At 44.0% G+C, this 18,440-nt stretch overlaps 1 protein-coding gene across 2 annotated transcripts in view; it reads right to left on the bottom strand.

The window, feature by feature from the left end:
• The window catches only part of PLCB1 (phospholipase C beta 1), an 887,760-nt gene that overhangs the window by 150,166 nt on the left and 719,154 nt on the right, over nucleotides 1-18,440 (bottom strand). For both annotated transcript variants that reach the window (XM_068232505.1, XM_068232506.1), the window contains 4 exons: nucleotides 16,812-16,896; nucleotides 15,452-15,576; nucleotides 13,021-13,175; nucleotides 6,831-6,995 (listed from right to left, as the gene is read on the bottom strand). In XM_068232505.1, the coding sequence (XP_068088606.1) occupies nucleotides 6,831-6,995; nucleotides 13,021-13,175; nucleotides 15,452-15,576; nucleotides 16,812-16,896 (530 nt within the window). The remainder of the gene's footprint in view (nucleotides 1-6,830; nucleotides 6,996-13,020; nucleotides 13,176-15,451; nucleotides 15,577-16,811; nucleotides 16,897-18,440) is intronic.

Here is an 18,440-nt window from a genome sequence, read left to right as displayed (position 1 = left end):
CTCCCTGATTGATGTATACACATGCAAGATGTTTTAAAGCACTTAAGGCCTGCAATTTAGCATTAAATGTGATTTCTGCCCTTAAAACGCTGCTTTGCGTCAAATCCAGATTTTTCCCCGGGACTTTTGGCATGTATCCCACTCCACCATGCCCCCCTCCAGGTGTTAGACCCCTTGAAACATCTTTTCCATCATCCCCACAGTAGAACAATAGCAGATCCGGCACAGGTTGCAGTAAACCAGTATTCTTTTATTCCAGCAGGTACATACCTGACCTTACCTGGCCGAGATTCCCTCTTATCTGGCCGACACTTTAGACGTCTTGGTGAAACTCCCCCATTTGCAATGGCGGGAAGGCCTGAAATTAGCTTCCATAGATGTAGAGAGTTTATTTACCCGGATCCCACAAAAACTAGGAACCAAGGTATTGGAAGATTTCCTGATTAAGAGGGGAAAAGATAGGGAATGGGCCAAATACATCTGTGAATGTCTTTACTTTATATTGTCTCACAATGCCTTTCTTTTTCAGGATTGCTGGTACCGACAGGCTTCTGGCGTGGCGATGGGGACATCGGTAGCCCCTACGTTTGCAAATATTTTTTTGGCCGCCTGGGAGGAACAATGTGTCCTGGTGGAATCGAACCCCTACCGCCACGCCATTAAGTCATGGCTAAGATACATGGACGATGTCCTAGTAATCTGGGATGGTAATGACAGAGAATTTGATAACTTTGTCCAATGGATTAATGTTAATAACTTTAACATGCGATTTACAGGAGTATGGGGTGGGGAAAAGATGGAGTTCCTGGACCTGTCAATATTGGTGGAGGAGGGACAACTCATCACAAAAGGTTATAGGAAACCCACAGCAACTAACAACATTCTCCTATACTCTAGTTACCATCCTGATCATGTCAAAAATTCCATCCCATATAGCCAATTCATTCGTTTAAAGAGGAACAATAGTAGAAATGCTGACTTTCTAGAGCAAAGTTATGAACTGGGGTTAAGATTTTTGGCTCGAGGTTACCCCCTACCCCTTATTGTGACAGCTTTTAAGAAGGCAGATGTAAAACCCAGATCTGAACTGTTAGTCAGGAAGAAAAAGAGGGGGAGAAAAGGAAAGGACAAATCAGGTATAGGGGTCCCCCTTATATTTGAATATTCCCCAATGGCAAGGAGACTGAAGAACTCCATTCATAGAAATTGGGGGGATCTACGATCCAACCCAATTTTAGGAAAAAAATTACCTGAAAGGCCCCTCATTACATTCCGTAGAGCTCGAACAATTGGTGATGTAATAATAAGGAGCGAATTTAGAGAAGAAAAGAAAGTAGACTGGCTGACTAGTTCAAGACCTACCGGTTGTTTTAAATGTGGGAACTGTAACCACTGTACTCAATTTATGCCGGGGAAACGTTTTACTCTAGGGGGGGAATTGGTCCCGATTAAGGATTTTATACACTGCCGATCTACACATGTGGTTTATGCAGTTTTTTGTCCCTGTAATCGATAGTATATTGGGATGACCACACGTCAACTTTGTACGAGATACCAGGAGCATGTCAATTCTTTAAAGAGCAAAAAGGGAGCAGGACGGTTGATTAAACATGTGTTAGAGGATCATGGTAATGCGAGCTCCCCCCTGAGATTCACAGGCTTAAAAATAGTGGATCAGCCAAGGAGAGGGGGGGATCGAGAGAAACTCCTCAGACAAGAAGAGGCTAGACTAATCTCTAAAACAAAGGCCTGTGGACGTTTAGGGCTTAATGAGAGAAATGAACTATTTTGCTTCCTTGAAAAGTATTGAGGAAAAAAATATGCTCCTTTACTTTTGTAATTCTTTGTGCGGTCTATAATTCTCTGTTACAGAATGCTATTCATAATTGACTGTATTGCCATCTTTGATGTATTATGCTTTGTCTGTATTGTTTTTAATAAGTGTGTGTTTGTTTCTGTTTTGTTCTTTTTAGGGTACCAGGAACAATTGACCCCCCTGTATTGAGCATGGAGGACTTGTAACCAAGAAAGAGGGTGGTAAGCTGACGTCAAAAATTAGCTGGAAATCCCACCCCCTTCCAACCTCCTGTTGTGATTGGAACTTTCCCTAATGCACACTGCGAAAGCAATTGGACTGTTTACACTGTATAGCAGTGGGTATGACGTACCTGTAATGGGCGTCTCTTCATAGTTCCGTGTGCAACCCTTTATATATGTATATATATATGGGGTTAAAATGGAGGAATGTTCTGCCTTTTATTTATATGCTGGGTGCTGTTACATCTAAGAGGACATGTGTATCTAAGAGGTTGCAGGGTGACTACTGTGGAGGTAATATCCTAAACCGCGCCGCTTGGAATGCGCCCGGCGTGGCTAGTTGCCCTGACAACTTGTTCCCTTGGAAACCTGTGTGTCCCCTCTGTTATGCCGCCCTGTATCACTCCTATTGGCCGGCGAGCGCCGGAGATAGGCGAACGCTGATTGGTTAGCAGCCCTGCAGATGGATTGGCCGAGTGGAAATCAAGGGGCGTTCCCGGAAGGGGACGGGTCCCGGCGGCCGCAGCGGGCGTTTCCAATGGCGCTATGGAGGCGATCGGGAAGGTAAACTTTATGCAGCATATATAATGGGGGGTTATTGCCTGGGTACCCTATCTTTTGTGCCTCTGAAGAAGCGGGGGAACCCGTGAAACGGCTGTCAGGCCGACCACCTCTTTACTTCCACTGTTTTGTATGTACCTGCTGGAATAAAAGAATACTGGTTTACTGCAACCTGTGCCGGATCTGCTATTGTTCTACTGTGGGGATATTGAGCTTCTATGAAGTGTGAGCACGGTTGAATGGTTATCGGATTCCAGCTGCTGCTTCCAGTCGCTTGAGTGCCAGTCTCATCTCTTTTGCTTCTCCTTATTTGGATCTTTTCCATCACTTTTGTGGCCAGCATAAGTGTTTCTAGGTTTCAAAGTTTGCCTCCCCATTGAAGTCTATTGCGGCTTGCAAAAGTTCGTGCGAACCGAACTTTTGCGGAAGTTCGCGGTTCGCAAACTGAAAATCGGAGGTTCGGGCCATCTCTACACCCAATCAGAGCTTTGCAAATCTATCAGCTGTTCAACCAAATCATATGCTTCTCCATGAGTTCTCTAGACATGACCATCAATATTCATGTTATTGCTCTAATAAGGACTATCTGTTTGGAAACCGAAAAATTATAATGAATCTCAAAAGTTCATCCCTACTTCAAACCAATAAGTGCACCATTATTGGCAGTTGAGGTGTGCTTACTGGCTTTTGGACTATAGGAAGGTTGCACCATGTTCAACTTGAATTTCAAATGAATTGTTTTTTAATAGTCTACTCACACTTAATCCACTCTCAGAACATTACAGAATGTATAATAGATAAATAAATCTATAGTAATTACATGCTATATAGTAAAGAAATGCAGCCCTTTTGCAGACGGCCAGGCTCCCTCCTGAACTCTACTGGAATATGGCATTCTGAGTAATTGTCATGGATTCACCTAAGCCACTGATGCAATTGCTCGAAAACTGAGTACGCAAACCATGATTAGGAGTGTCACTTTAACTTTGTAGCTTTGCTTAAAAAACAGTGCTTATTTCAGCCCAGGCCTCTGCTCTGTGGGACATGGTTGTTTGTTTATTGTTCCCTAGAGGGAGGCCAATAAACCCTAAAACAGAACCACCTTATATCCTTCGGGCCTACTTCAAAGGATATTGATAAGGAGAGTGCAGGGGCTACAAACCAGATCATGGTCATTTGAGAGTTGTTTTGAGACCCCCATGTTGCTACTCTTAGAGAAAAAAAACCCTTATTAACATTTAACCCACTTAAATACTCTTTCTCATAATTGGCTTCACCTGTGTATGTAGGTCAGGGGTCACTGAGCTTACCAAGCCAATTTGAGTTCCAATAATTAGTTCTGCAGGTTTTGGAATCAATAACATTTATACACCTGCCTAATTTTGTTTAAAGAATTATTGCACACTTTCTGTAAATCCAATAAACTTAATTTCACTTCTCAAACATCACTGTGTGTGTCTCCTATATGATATATTTAACCGACATTTTTTATTGTAACAACCAACGATTTATACAGGAAAATCATGACAATTAACAAGGTTGCCAAAACTTTTGCAACCTACTGTATGTGTTCAGACTCCAAGTAAAATAGAGAATGCCAGAAAGACATGAATCATTCTCTGCGGGTTTTAATCAACTGACGCTGCGTTTCAATCAATTCAGGTATTTCATATTCTTTCCTGCCTGTCATGACAGGGTGGAGTTGGAGCAAGTAGCAGACTCTGCCCATCTCCCATTACTATCTCCACCCTCCAGCAGAGAAATAGTTAAAACTGCTGGACACAGGCTGTAAGAGAACATCACCAGCCAATATCCATATTCCATCAAAGATCTAGGCCAGGCGTCCCCAAACTTTTTTGATCAAGGGCCGGATCAACATACCGTACTTCAGACTTCCGGGGAACATACATAAAATGATGTTGAAAAACATTACATTAAATTTAGGTATTGATTCCCCCAATCATGTCCAGAGGAGAACTCCCAGCAGCAGCCATTCAGTCATGTGGCGCCCAAAGAACATCTTTGTGCATCAGACAGTGAAGCATACCCAGGTGACAACCTGCCATCCAGTTAGACAGCAGTGTCACCTGATGCAGAATTAGATTGGAAGCCAGCGAATTACTGCTCACTGGCTTCTACAGTATGTGGATGGGTTGTGCCAGCACTGCTATTCTAAATGCGGGCCGCCGATATTTGAAGGTGCAATGGGCAGCATCTATAAGTAATACATTTTGTGTTTGGGGGCCAGTTAAAAAGCCTTGGGGGCTGCATTTGGCCCAAGGGCCGTAGTTTGAGGGCCACTGATCTAGGCTTTCCAACACTGGACTATTACACACAGAACTTTATATCTTCTTTTTGGACTTACCATCGCAATGGGCACGGTAATTTGACGCACAAATCAAACATTATATTTAGTATTTTTCACTTTTATTCCTTTTATTTTTTAAGCATCAATCTGCCCAGTTGCTGTATTTAGTTTATGCATTATTTTATTATAAAATAAACGATTGAAAATCGTTTGTCTATGTGCTTGTTCTGAAACCTCTACAAAGAGTTCCCCGCTTCTCTGAAGAGGACGTTGCCATAATCATTTTTATTGATTTTGCTATCTCTAGAAAGGATGTTGAATTAATCCTTTTTCCCACAGGATTAACCACCTTAGCGATATGGACGAGCTCAGCTCGTCCATTACCGCCAGAGGGTGCCGCTCAGGCCCTGCTGGGCCGATTTTGTTCAAATAAAAAGCAGCACACGCAGCCGGCACTTTGCCAGCCGCGTGTGCTGCCTGATCGCCGCCGCTCTGCGGCGATCCGCCGCGAGCAGCGGCAAAAGAGGGTCCCCCCAGCCGCCCGAGCCCTGCGCAGCCGGAACAAATAGTTCCGGCCAGCGCTAAGGACTGGATCGGAGGCGGCTGACGTCAGGACGTCGGCTGACGTCCATGACGTCACTCCGCTCGTCGCCATGGCGACGAGGAAAGCCAAACAAGGAAGGCTGCTCATTGCAGCCTTCCTTGTTACTTATGCTTGCCGGAGGCGATCGGAAGAACGCCTCCGGAGCGCCCTCTAGTGGGCTTTCATGCAGCCAACTTTCAGTTGGCTGCATGAAATAGTTTTTTTTTTAATTAAAAAAAAACCCTCCCGCAGCCGCCCTGGCGATCTCAATAGAACGCCAGGGTGGTTAAGCCAGAGTTAGATTTGCGTTTTCGCAAGCTCATTGCGAATTGGTGGCATCGACCTGATCTCTATATGAGATTGCAGATTGTATCCATTACACACAATCAAAATTGTACTGTGTGTGGACTCACCAACCAATCCAAAAGGTTACTTTGCCTGCATGGTGACTGCCTTTAGGCCTTGTTTCCATTTGTGCGCTTCTATCTGCTTCTGTCCGCTTTTTATCAGCACATCAATGTTACAGATTGATACATGTTGCTGAAAAGCAGACAGAAGCACACAAATGGAAACAAGGCCTAAAGGCAGTCAGCATGCAGGCAAAGTAACCTTTTGGATTGGTTGGTGAGTCCACACACAGTACAATTTTGATTGTGTGTAATGGATACTGTGTGTGGACTCACCAACCAATCCAAAAGGTTACTTTGCCTGCATGCTGACTGCCTTTAGGCCTTGTTTCCATTTGTGTGCTTCTGCCTGCTTTTCAGCAACATGTATCAATCTGTAACATTGATGTGCTGATAAAAAGCGGACAGAAGCAGACAGAAGCGCACAGATGGAAACAAGGCCTTAGGATTCCCAGAGGGTCTGAGGCTGAATGGTAAACTGCGGCAAAGGGAACGGGAATTGGAGGGTGACATTACAGTCCACCTCCCTGGTCCACAACCCATCCATAAGGTTTTGATAAAAAAAATGTGATTAACAGCCCAGGTCAAGTCCCCTTCCATAAAGCAGGACAGCAGGGCAAGGAGTGTTTTGACTCCAGGTCAAGTCCTCTCCCATAAAGAAGGACAGGAAGGCAAGGAGAAGAAGTGGCAAGGAGTATTTTAACTCCAGATCAAGTCTCCTCCCGTAAAGCAGGACAGGAGGGCAAGGAGTGGCAAGGAGTGTTTTGACTCCAGCAAAGAGGAAATAATAAGCAGAACATTATCCAAGTTCACAGTACTGTGGGCTGTGTCGTAGAAATTATAGTTTTACTAATAAGCTGCTATATCTTTTCAGATGTCTGGGGGTGGAGGGACACTAAAAATCTGGGATATTTTTTTTTTTAGATAGACCAACCTTCTTAAAGACCACCGGCTCCTCCTCCCACACAGGATTCACAGCATTGTTTTGAGATGTCTTCGTCTTCAAGGCTTTTCTCCTGGTGTCAACTGGCAATCCAAACATATCCACCTCCACATAAGTGCCGACCTTCTTATCTGACAAAAACTGCCCTGAAATAATCTAAAAAATAAAATATAAATGAGGTATACAATGAATTAGCAGACTTAAATGTTGAACATACGGATAAAATAATATAAAAAAGCTACTGATTAGCAATCCTGTTGGTGCATTCTGCATATTCAAATTCGGAATTTGTGAAGATGAGGTGGGCAGCGCACAGAGGTGGCGACAAGGGTAAGGAAACACCCCTTGCCGCGGTGCGCATGCACGAAGATTCAGGTTCTGATCGGCAGAATTCAGAACAAGATTCCAAATTCAAATATGCCAAATGCACCAACACTAATTAGCAAGCAACCTCCTAAAGGGAACGTAAAGTGAGAGGTATATGGAGGCTGATATAAAACACTGGCTCATAACATAACATTGCAAGAGCAACAAGCTATCACATCCCTTAAGGAGAATAAGGACATTATTATTAAACCAGCGTATAAAGGGGGTGCCATAGTCATCATGAACACCAGTGACTATATCCAGGAGGCACAAAGACAGTTGTCTAACACCACGCACTATGCCAAATTACAGGAGGACCCAACAAAAAGGTACAGGATGGCACTCAATAGGATGGTAAAGAAATTGCCCGTAAACACCAGGCTTCATGTACAGACTCTTATCCCGGAAAAGCCGAGAACCGCCTGCTTTTACATGCTTCCCAAAGTCCACAAAGAGGGGAACCCAGGCAGGCCCATAATCTCAGGGAATGGAACTCTCACAGAGAATATCTCAGGGTGGTTGGAAAACATTTTGAAGCCTCTAGTCTGTAAAAGACCCAGCTACATACAGGATACTACACACCTCCTGAACCAACTGGCAGCCATTGGCCCAGTGCCTGGAGGCACCATTCTTGCCACTATGGATGTAGAGTCTCTGTACACCAACATTCCCCACAATGATGGTATTGCGGCCTGTCGCAAATATCTTCAAGGTTTGGGCACACCTATAAACTCAATTGCTGGACTAATGAGATTCGTTCTCACCCACAATTATTTCACCTTTGGGGAGGACCTCTATTTACAGCAAATGGGAGTGGCTATGGGCTCATGGTTTGCACCGCAGTACGCAAATCTCTTCATGGCAAAGTTCGAAGAAGAATACCTGAATACTTGTTATATAAAACCCATGGCCTACTTCCGTTTTATCGACGACATCTTGATCATCTGGTCTGCAAGTGAGGAGGATCTTATCCAATTTCACAGGAACTTTAATGCCTTCCATCCCACAATCAAACTGAAATTGAGCTACTCTCACAGGGAGATTAACTTTCTTGACACCACCATATACATCAGAGAGAACAGCTTACAAACGTCCATGTACCGCAAACCGACGGATCGTCCCACATACCTCAGGTATGACAGTTTCCACCCCAAACATATAAAGAATTCCATAATTTACAGCCAGGCAATAAGATGCAATCGGATCTGTTCTGACAAGGATGACAAAGACAAACACCTGGATTACCTGAATAAGAATTTCATAAAACAGGGATACAATCCTCTAATGGCTGAGACCCAAATCAAGAAAGCTAACAACATCCCTAGGACTCAGCTCCTGGAGTACAAGCAGAGCCAGGAAGAGAGCCGTGTCCCACTGGTAGTAACCTACAACCCACGCCTGGAAATCTTAAGAAAGATTGCAAAAGAACTTCATCCTGTTCTACACAAGGATCAGAGACTGAAAAAGATATTCCCTGAACCTCCCCTCCTAGCGTTCCGACAGCCACCCAATCTTAAGCAGATGATAGTGAGGAGTGCCTTAAATAGGCAAGAACAGAATGGAACATTCCCCTGCCGAGGGAAAACGTGTGGGACCTGTAAACACATCCATTCCACTGACAGGATACTAATACCAGGTACACAACAGGAATACAAAGTACAAGGCACCTTTTCCTGCGACTCATCTAATGTGGTATACGTGATCATGTGTGCAAAATGCCCCAAAGGAATTTATGTGGGAGAAACAAGTCAACCACTGCGTGATCGCATGACACACCACAGATCCACTATGAACAGGAAAAAGGATATTACAAAATATACTGATCTCCCAATACCAACACACTTTTGTTTACCTGGACACAGTTTAAGCGATTTTCGCGTCACTGTATTAATGGGTGACTTCAAATCGGGAAACATGAGACTAACACAAGAAACTAAGTTTATACATTGGTTCAAAACTGTAGAAGATGGTTTAAACAAGGACTCTAACTTCTTGTGCTGGTATGATGGGTTTTAAATGCCACAATTCTTTTAATTTTAATTTTTCTATCTTTTCATTCATTTTTGTGCCATATGCTGTGTAAGATGGAATTCACTGTCACTATTCATTTTATTTGCTTTCAGGTGCTGGCTTTAAATGCCACAATTCTTTTATGGCCCGTACTCACGGGCTGCAAATGTTGCCTGTCGCCAGCACACGTGAGCGTGTGGGCGACAGGCCGGCGACAGCTTCTCGCCAGGTCCCTCCGCGTACACACGCGGAAGAGGGACCAGCGGCGAGGCGGAAGCTGTCGCCGACGTTCCTCCTCCCCCCGCCGGAAGCTCCATTTGATACAATGGAGGTTGCTGTCGCTAGTCCGCGTACTCACGCGGACTAGCGACAGTTGCGGGGGAGGTGCGGCGGCGACTGTCGCCATGCGATTGAAACTTTCAATCGCATGGCGACATGAGCGGCGGGCGACAGTTCGGGGTGCGCGCGCGTGCGACGGCCCATACTCACGGGCGACCTGTCGCCGCAACACGCGCGCACCGCGTGTTGAGGCGACAAAAGTCCCTCGTGAGTATGGGCCATTAAGCTTAGAATTAATGGTGCATGTAACCAGGCCAGTTACAATTGGAATTAGGAATTTACGATGTCTCCCCATCACCAGAGTCTGCTTTATGTCATGTTGAGGATTCTATTGATCTTATCAATTTAGATAGGATGCCTGGGAAAGCCTCCTCAGTAACAGTTAAGGCATCTAATTACATTTATGTTTGCAAAGAATGTTTCTCCTCTGTATGTCAGTGTATATAAGCTGTGTTTTTCAGTTTTGGTCAGGAACCAGTCCGACGAAGGCTTTTTATAAGTCGAAAGCTCACTGTTTATCCATCTCTAAGTTAGCCGATAAATGGTATCATCCTGATTCAAAACTTCTTGCTTTTACTCATGGCTAACACGGTACAACACTTTACTGCTTCTATAAAACAATACAGATTGCCTGGCTGTGCTGCTGATCCTTTGCCTCTGATACCTTTAGCCATAGACCCTGAACAAGCATGCAGGTCAGATGTTTCTAACAAAAAATCTGACAAGATTAGCTGCATGCTTTTTTCAGGTGTGTGCTTCAAACACTACTGATGACAAAATGATCAACAGGCTGCCAGGCAACTGGTATTGTTTAAAAGGAAATAAATATGGCAACCTCCATATACCTTTCTCATCAGGTTCCTTTTAACAATAAAAAAGCCAACATTTAAGGCTACACTGCACCATCCTGGAGTTTTTGTTATTAGTACAAGTGAATGGGGAACAAATACAGAATTTTCATGTGTTGCAACTGTTCCAGAAATTTTCCCTTTGGAAAACTCAGTCACATGACTCAAAATATGGAGATGAAAGAAGAATGGGCACTGCCTCCCCACCACAGAACTGTCACCTGTACACACCCACCTCCTCCTTCTGATCCATATTTTGGATTACAGGACACTATCAGCATGTATGTGTTTCCACCTACATTCCACAAACATGTGGGTAACATACTGGTAGGTTAATTGGCTCCCCATCAAAAATTAGAGGAACTTCATTCTAAACAAACATACTGTCATTAAGTTGTAATATAATCTCTTACCCATCCTGTTTTAAAAGAACAGGTAAAGGTTTGTGCTTTCATGGGGGCAGCCATCTTTTTGGTTGAAAGGAGGTGACAGGAAGCATGAGACAGTTCCAATTGTCCTGTGTCCTGATCACCCCTCCCAGCTGCTAGGCAATGAGAACAACAACATAGGAAATCTCACCATGCTTTGCACAGCTTTAGGGGAAAAATTCCCGGGCAGTTTTCTTTGATGGGGCAGAGCTTAGCTTCTGTGCAGCTAAAAATTAGGCTTGGGTATGAAAAACAAAGTTCTGATGCTGTGAGACTGTTAAAGAAACACCAAGCCTTTTCAGTGCTGCCGAGTAGATTTTTAGTCTGAAGGTTCACTTTAAGCCTTATACACATGCAAACACTGTAGCCAGAGACGGATCAGGATTCAACCTCTGGACAAAAGTGTGGTGTTCTGTTGCTATGCATTCTGTTGCTCTCCTCAGCCTATGCGTTCTGTTGCTCACCTTGGCTGACAACCATCCAGCGTATGTACAAAGCTTTAAACTATGATAGGAACACTAAACTACGACTATGTCAGGGATTAGACGGTGAGTTTCTCCAAGGGACATTTAGTGAGCTGCAGAAGATATCATCATTATGTGAATACACAACAATAATAAAAGTTATGGAAAGACATAGGGCCTGATTCACAAAGCGGTGCTAACAGTTAGCACCCTGGTGAAAAGCCCTTTATCATGCCTAAACTCAGTTTAGGCTTGATAAGTTTAGGTGTGATAAGTTTAGGCATGATAAGTTTAGGTGTGATAAGTTTAAGCACCAACTGCGTTAGCACCGCAGTGCACAGCTGATCAAAAGTTTTGCGCTAGCAAAGTCTGGTGCACTTCGCATAGAGTTTAATGGCGCTGCTTTGCGTGCAGGACTTTGCACGCTATCTACACTTATCTAAACTTATCACACCTAAACTTATGACACCTAAACTTATCACACCTAAACTGGCTTTTCACCAGCGTGGTGCAAAGGTTATCATGCCTAAAGTCTTTTAGGCGTGATAACTGAGTTATCATCGCTTTGTGAATCAGGCCCATAATGTGCAAAGATGGTAATAAATTCAGTTTGTATGCAGGCTGGAACAGGATCAGACAGATCAGGTCCTTTTGGTGAAGGGATTATCAGGTGTCTAACAAACGCCTCAGCAGTGATGAGTGAAAATGTCAATATTCTTTTCCTATTCATTTTTGCAAAAATGTTAAATTTGTTTTTTTTTTTTGTTTTTTGCGAAAATGCCATCTAAATTAAGTCTTGCAATTTTTTACGGTAAAACATCTTTTTTTGCAGTAAAAATGTTTGCGGTAAAAATATTGTTTTCCTGCACCTTTGCTTTTTTCTATGTAAAATAATGATTTTCCGCAATTTACAAGCTGATTTCTTGAAAATGTTCTCAAAATCAAAAATAGCATTTTTCTTGATGCGAAAATGACGTTGGCAAAAATTTGCAAGCAACACTGCACCTCAGTAATCGGGCGCTCAAGCGGTGAGTTGGGCGCTTGATGTGGGTAGTAGCCAATCAGCTACTACATAAGAATACAACCAGTGGCCATTTGTGCTCCGGGGTTAGATGGTAGTTTTTAGCACTAGGGTGGGGTGGGGGGGGGGGTGGGCTAAAGATAGGCCAAGGGTAGGCACACTTTTGTAGGATCAGGGCGCATCCCTCTAGAATGCAACCCGATGCAACTTTCTGACCCTCCCTCCTTTGCTCCCCACCTCCCTCCAAACAGAGGGTGATTTGTTTTAACTCACCCAATAGCTTGTTCCAGTGGTGATCTCCATGGCGATGGCAGTGTCATGTGACGTGCTGGTACGTAATGACGGCATGACGCATGATGCCGCCATTGCCATGGAGATCACTGCTGGAATGAGTGATCGGGTGAGTTCCTTGTGTTGCTGCGTGCTGCACGCAACTTTAAAAGGATGGCGGGGGGGGGGGGGGTTGAAGAAGCCTGCCTTTATAACGCCTGCATTAGGCAGGGGGGCTTACAGAGGATGGTTCTAGTGAGAATAAGTGCCAGGTGGTGCATAGGAAAACATATATTTTGTAGCTAGGGACACCACCAGGCACCCAACTCATGTGACAGTGCCACAATACGTACTCCATTCAGATGCTCTTGATTATTGAATATGAGTTTATTATGAGCTCATTATTACTATTAATGTCAATGCAGCTCACACTACCTTTACAGATACTGTATTGGCCACTATTCCATCCACTGTGGTCTCTGTGAAGGGGTCAAAGTGTTTGTCCGGCCGCCTCATGAACTCTGGCTTCAGTCTGTATCCGCATTTACCGTTGTATTCATACATCCCCATATTGAGTTGCATAGAAAAGTCTGTAAATAAAACACAGTGCATTAGTAAATGGAGAAAATACAACTACCGGTAATATAAAGCAGACAGGCTCTTAAACAGGAGCTCCAATATGGCCTCATGTGAAGATGAAAGCCACACATATATTAGTTTATGCTTCAGATACGGCTGCGATACGGCTGTATAAAACAAGAAACAGAACAAACAGACGTATTGACAAATCAAGAAAAACAAATATGAATAGGCCATTGAAGTGATTGAGCAAATCCAAACAAAATAAAACATGTAATATCTGTGACATTTAGACCTTGCTGCAGGCAGCAAATTGTGTTCTCAGGGTGAAGTCAAGTACAGTGTGCAATCTTCACAAATTACACCATTATTTATAATTCAGAGTAAAGCTTTTTACAATCTAGGTCAGGGGTGTCAGGGCCGAAATTGAACACTGCCACTAAATCGCGGGCCAACCTCAATGTCTAGTGGCCACCTCCCTCCCTTATAAATTTCCCTGGTAACTAGTGGCCCCCTCCCTCCCCTATACAGTTCTTTGGTGTCTAGAGGCCCCCCCTCCCTCCCCTATACAGTGCTTTGGTGTCTAGTGGCCCCTCTCGCTCCCCTTTACAATTCCCTGGTGTCTATTGCTTTCCCCCTCCCTCTCCCATATGGCTTTCCTGGTGATCTAGGGCTTCACCTCCAATATAGTGCCCCTGGTGGTCTAGACAGGGCCAAACACAATGCAAAGTGGGAAAACCACCCGAGGGCCAAATTTGATGGCTCTGGGGGCCAGATTTGACACGTATGCTCTAGGTTAAAAGCTAAACCAAAATGCAGCAAGTATAGACTAGAAAAGTGAATGAAATCTCTAAATAACAATACAGAAGAATCCACGTTATCTGAAATTGAAGCAACCGGCAATTCCAAGGCCAGGGGTCACCTCTCTCTCTCCATTCCAGATATGCAGAGCAGCGTGCAGTAGAGCAGACATGCTCCAGCACTGGTTTCTTTCCTTACACCCGCTGGCTGTGCTGTTGCATCCTCCATAGGCTCCCGATACATGTCATGTGAGACTATAGAGCATATGGGAGCACTGTGACATTCACATGCATGCACGGGAGCACTGTGACACTTACATCTATGAAAGGAAGCACTGTGGCACGCACATGTATGAAAGGAAGCACTGTGACACTCACATACATGCACAGAGACAATGCAGAATTCACAAGCATGCACTGTGTCTTTCACATTCATGTACTTTAGTACTGTGACACTCACATGCATGCATGGGGACCACTGTGACTCTCACATGCATGCACAGGAGCACTGTGGCTCTCACATGCATGCAGGAGTGCACTGTCACTCTCACATGTATGCACAGGAGCACTGTGACACTCATATGTGTGGGTGCACTGTCACACTCACCATTATGAATAGGAGCACTGTGACACTCACATGCTTGCAGAGGAGCATTGAGACGCTCACATGCATGCACAGGAGCACTGTGACATTCACATGCATGAACAGGAGCACTGTGACACTCACACGCATGCACAGGAGCACTGTGACTCTCACATGCATGCACAAGAGCACTGTGACTCTCACATGCATGCACAGGAGCACTGTGACAGTCACGTGCATGAACAGGAGCACTGTGACACTCACATGCATGCACAGGAGCACTGTGACTCTCACATGCATGCACAGGAGCACTGTGACATTCACATGCATGCAGGGGAGCACTGTGACATTCACATGCATGCACGGGAGCACTGTGACACTCACATGCATGCACGGGAGCACTGTGACATTCACATGCATGCACGGGAGCACTGTGACACTCACATGCATGCACGGGAGCACTGTGACATGCATAGGAGCACTGTGACACTCACATGCATGCACAGGAGCACTGTGACTCTCACATGCATGCACAGGAGCACTGTGACACTCACATGCATGCACACGAGCACTGTGACATGCATAGGAGCACTGTGACACTCACATGCATGCACAGGAGCACTGTGACATGCATAGGAGCACTGTGACAATCACATGCAAGAAAGGGAGCACTGTGTATATAGTGCAGTTGCAAAGAATATTGTATGCTAAAGTTTGCTTTTAAAACACTGACTTCAGGAAATATATAGTGAACAAATAATAAGAAATTTGAAAAGTAAAGGTTATGTTTTAAAAAAGAGGTGTGTACCTGGCAGAAATGTGTTTGTACATGGTCAGAATGAATGATTTATATCTTACAATGTGTACTAATTGGCATTTATATTCAGTCAGTGAATGTGCTTACCTATGGTTTGGAAGTTGAGCGCCACCATCTGACAGCCGGCATTCCAGAACACCTGAGGCATGTAGTTTGATGAATCCACACGGGTTCCTTTTGGATAAATTCGACTCAGTTGCATTTTGTTATACCTGTAAGCAGCTAGTCAAGAAGCCTTTCGAAGGACTGAACAACAGATCGCTGGTCAAAGATCAAAAACTAATCTGTGGTGAGAAAACCCGATACTGAGTTCCCCAGGAGGCTTCCTCACCTCCCCGCTGCTCTTCTATGTTTCCTGGTTCATTGTCCACCAGGGCAGCAGTCAAGTCTATGGTGGGTGACGTATTCAGCTAGATATGTTCATTCATCCCCTTCTAATTTAGCCACTGTACTGGTAAGAGGAGTAGTGACTCTGACAATCATACCTTAGCATAATGCAGAGTACTGGAAGGGTGGGACAATGGTCATCTTAGAACAGAGCATTGAAGCAACTCTTCTGCTTTGATGATGACACTGGGGGCTCAAAAAAAACAGAAGAGGAGAAGTAAAGACCAGACGGAGCCTTCCCTTTGATGTACCACCTACATCGGGAAGATTGTCTTCACTTTAAAAAAAAAACTAAAAATCTCTTCTACACTGTTGTCTGGCCAATCTGATTATTCCGTGAGATCTTCCAGCATGGAAACTCATGGTTTGCTGAAAGACAAAACAATTCTCTTTAAAGTGACCCAGAGATGAATAAAGATTGAATAATGATGACGCTTTTTACTTACCCGGGGCTTCCTCCAGCCCCATAAGCATGGGTGCGTCCCTCGCCGTCCTTCCCCAGTCCTCCCAGAATCCTCTGTGCAGCCGCAATCACACCCTGGTACCCAGCTCAGTCAGACTCAGTCTGACTGAGTGACATCAGCCGGGGCCTTCTGCGCTTGCAGAAGGTCCGCCACTGATGTCACTGAGCCTCTTACCGGGCTCACTACACCTAAACGGGACATCGTAGGAGGACGGCAAGGGACACAGCCATGCTTATGGGGCTGGAGGAAGCCCCAGGTAAGTAAAAAAGGCAGCTTTATTTATCTCTGGGTCACTTTAAATGACCGAGTAAGGGCTGGTTCACACGGATGGTTCTTTCCGAGTGATTTTAATCGAGAAAAACAACAATTTTGATCTAATTTAATTTTTTCACACAATTCTTTTTTATTAGAATTGGGGTAAAATCAAACAGAAACAATTGTAACATATGTGGGCACTATTAGGCTAAGTTCACAGTATGTGCATAACGTAACACATCAAAACTATTCATTTGGGCGCTGGGAACGTATTTACCAAATACATTTTCTATTGATCTTAAACCTATATGTAAGTGTAATAACTGTAACACAAAGGATACTCCACAAACTCCACTGGGGACTTTGTCAGCTGCTCAAGGCCCTTGGTTTCCACAAAAGACGACATTTCAAAGCTTTTATTTTTTTCTATGAAGAAGAAAAACAAAAACAAACAGTTATCATTAAGACATGTACTATATACTGTATTCACTAACCGCAACCACCAAACAACCACCACTTTGCTCATCATCTCCCTTACATCTTCAGTAAAGGTCTGCACACACATCCAATCTCAATTGGCCATTTTACCACCGTGATGTAGTATGAGGCCAAGAAATTTTGAATACAGTACTGTCTCGGTTCTCCGGAACAGGCGGGGAGTACCTGATCCGGATATATGTAATTTCCAGCTGCTTGAGTGTTCAAGCAACTGCGGGTCTTAACATAACACCCACTCCACAGAGTTACAGATTACCCAGTAAGCTCCTGGTGAACCACAACTCATTTAGCGTGTGTAAGGGGGTGGAAGAGACCAAAAAGCCTCTTTACTAAAATGCTATGCAAAACAGAAGTGTGTCTTCTAAAAACAGAAGGTATTTGGGATTATTCAGGTTGGAGTGAGCAAATGATGTCTCCCGGGACACCTCCGACGTCAGCACTGCTTCAATTGCCTCTATGCCTGCAAGCCCACTGAGAAAGAACTTTGTGTAAAAAACGACACCGTCTGGGTGATAAAGTCGGTTGTTGCCACTCTATGCCACGTTGTTTTTCTGGGACTATTGCTTTTTTCCTGCTCCAGCAGTTTGTGTTTACACTATTTGTTGCCTCATCGGTGTATATGCCATCCAGCTGATTGGACCACTGTGTGACCTTGGTTTATATACCTAATGTATTATGCTTCCCTGTAGCATTGCTGACACAGTGTTTAAAACAGTGCTGTCATTTCTTTGTATATATTGTTTGTATATACTGTATATATGCACTTTGGCACCTTCTGATCGACTTGTCAATCTTTAATCAAAATAAATTCCTTTTTTGCATTCAAATTTGCAAGGTGTGCATGTCTTGTTGTATATGTTGTATTTATTGGCTCCATGTTGTATGACACAGCACCCAGGAAACGTTACAGGCGGCCAGCAAATGTAACTGTGCAATACTAGTTGCTTGGCAGTCCTGCTGATCTCTTTGGCTGCAGTATTGCTTGACTCACACTCCTAAAACAAGCATGTGGCTTAAATCTCAGCTCTTCCTGTTAAGTAAACCTGCACCTATTCAGTGTAGAGACCTTGGGCAAGACTCCATAACACTCGTACTGCCTTCAGAGTTCACCGGGAGAACTGGCGCTTTGAGTTCACCAGGAGAAAAGAGCAATTTAAATGTTCTATGTCTGTAAGGCACTTCAGGCACTAAAGCAAATAATAACCTTCCTTTACTATTAAAGAGAATCTGTATTGTTAAAATCACACAAAAGTAAACATACCAGTGTGTTAGGGGACATCTCCTGTTACCCTCTGTCACAATTTCGCCGCTCCTCGCCGCATTAAAAGTAGTCAAAAACCGTTTTAAAAAGTTTGTTTGTAAACAAACAAAATGGCCACCAATACAGGAAGTAGGTTGATGTACAATATGTCCACACATAGAAAATACATCCATACACAAGCAGGCTGCATACAGCTTTCCTTTTGAATCTC

Source organism: Hyperolius riggenbachi, chromosome 4, assembly GCF_040937935.1.
Source record: "Hyperolius riggenbachi isolate aHypRig1 chromosome 4, aHypRig1.pri, whole genome shotgun sequence".
NCBI classification, from domain to species: Eukaryota; Metazoa; Chordata; class Amphibia; order Anura; family Hyperoliidae; genus Hyperolius; species Hyperolius riggenbachi.
The sequence above is the reverse complement of the archived record's forward strand: the minus strand, read 5'-3'. Positions and strand labels throughout refer to the sequence as shown.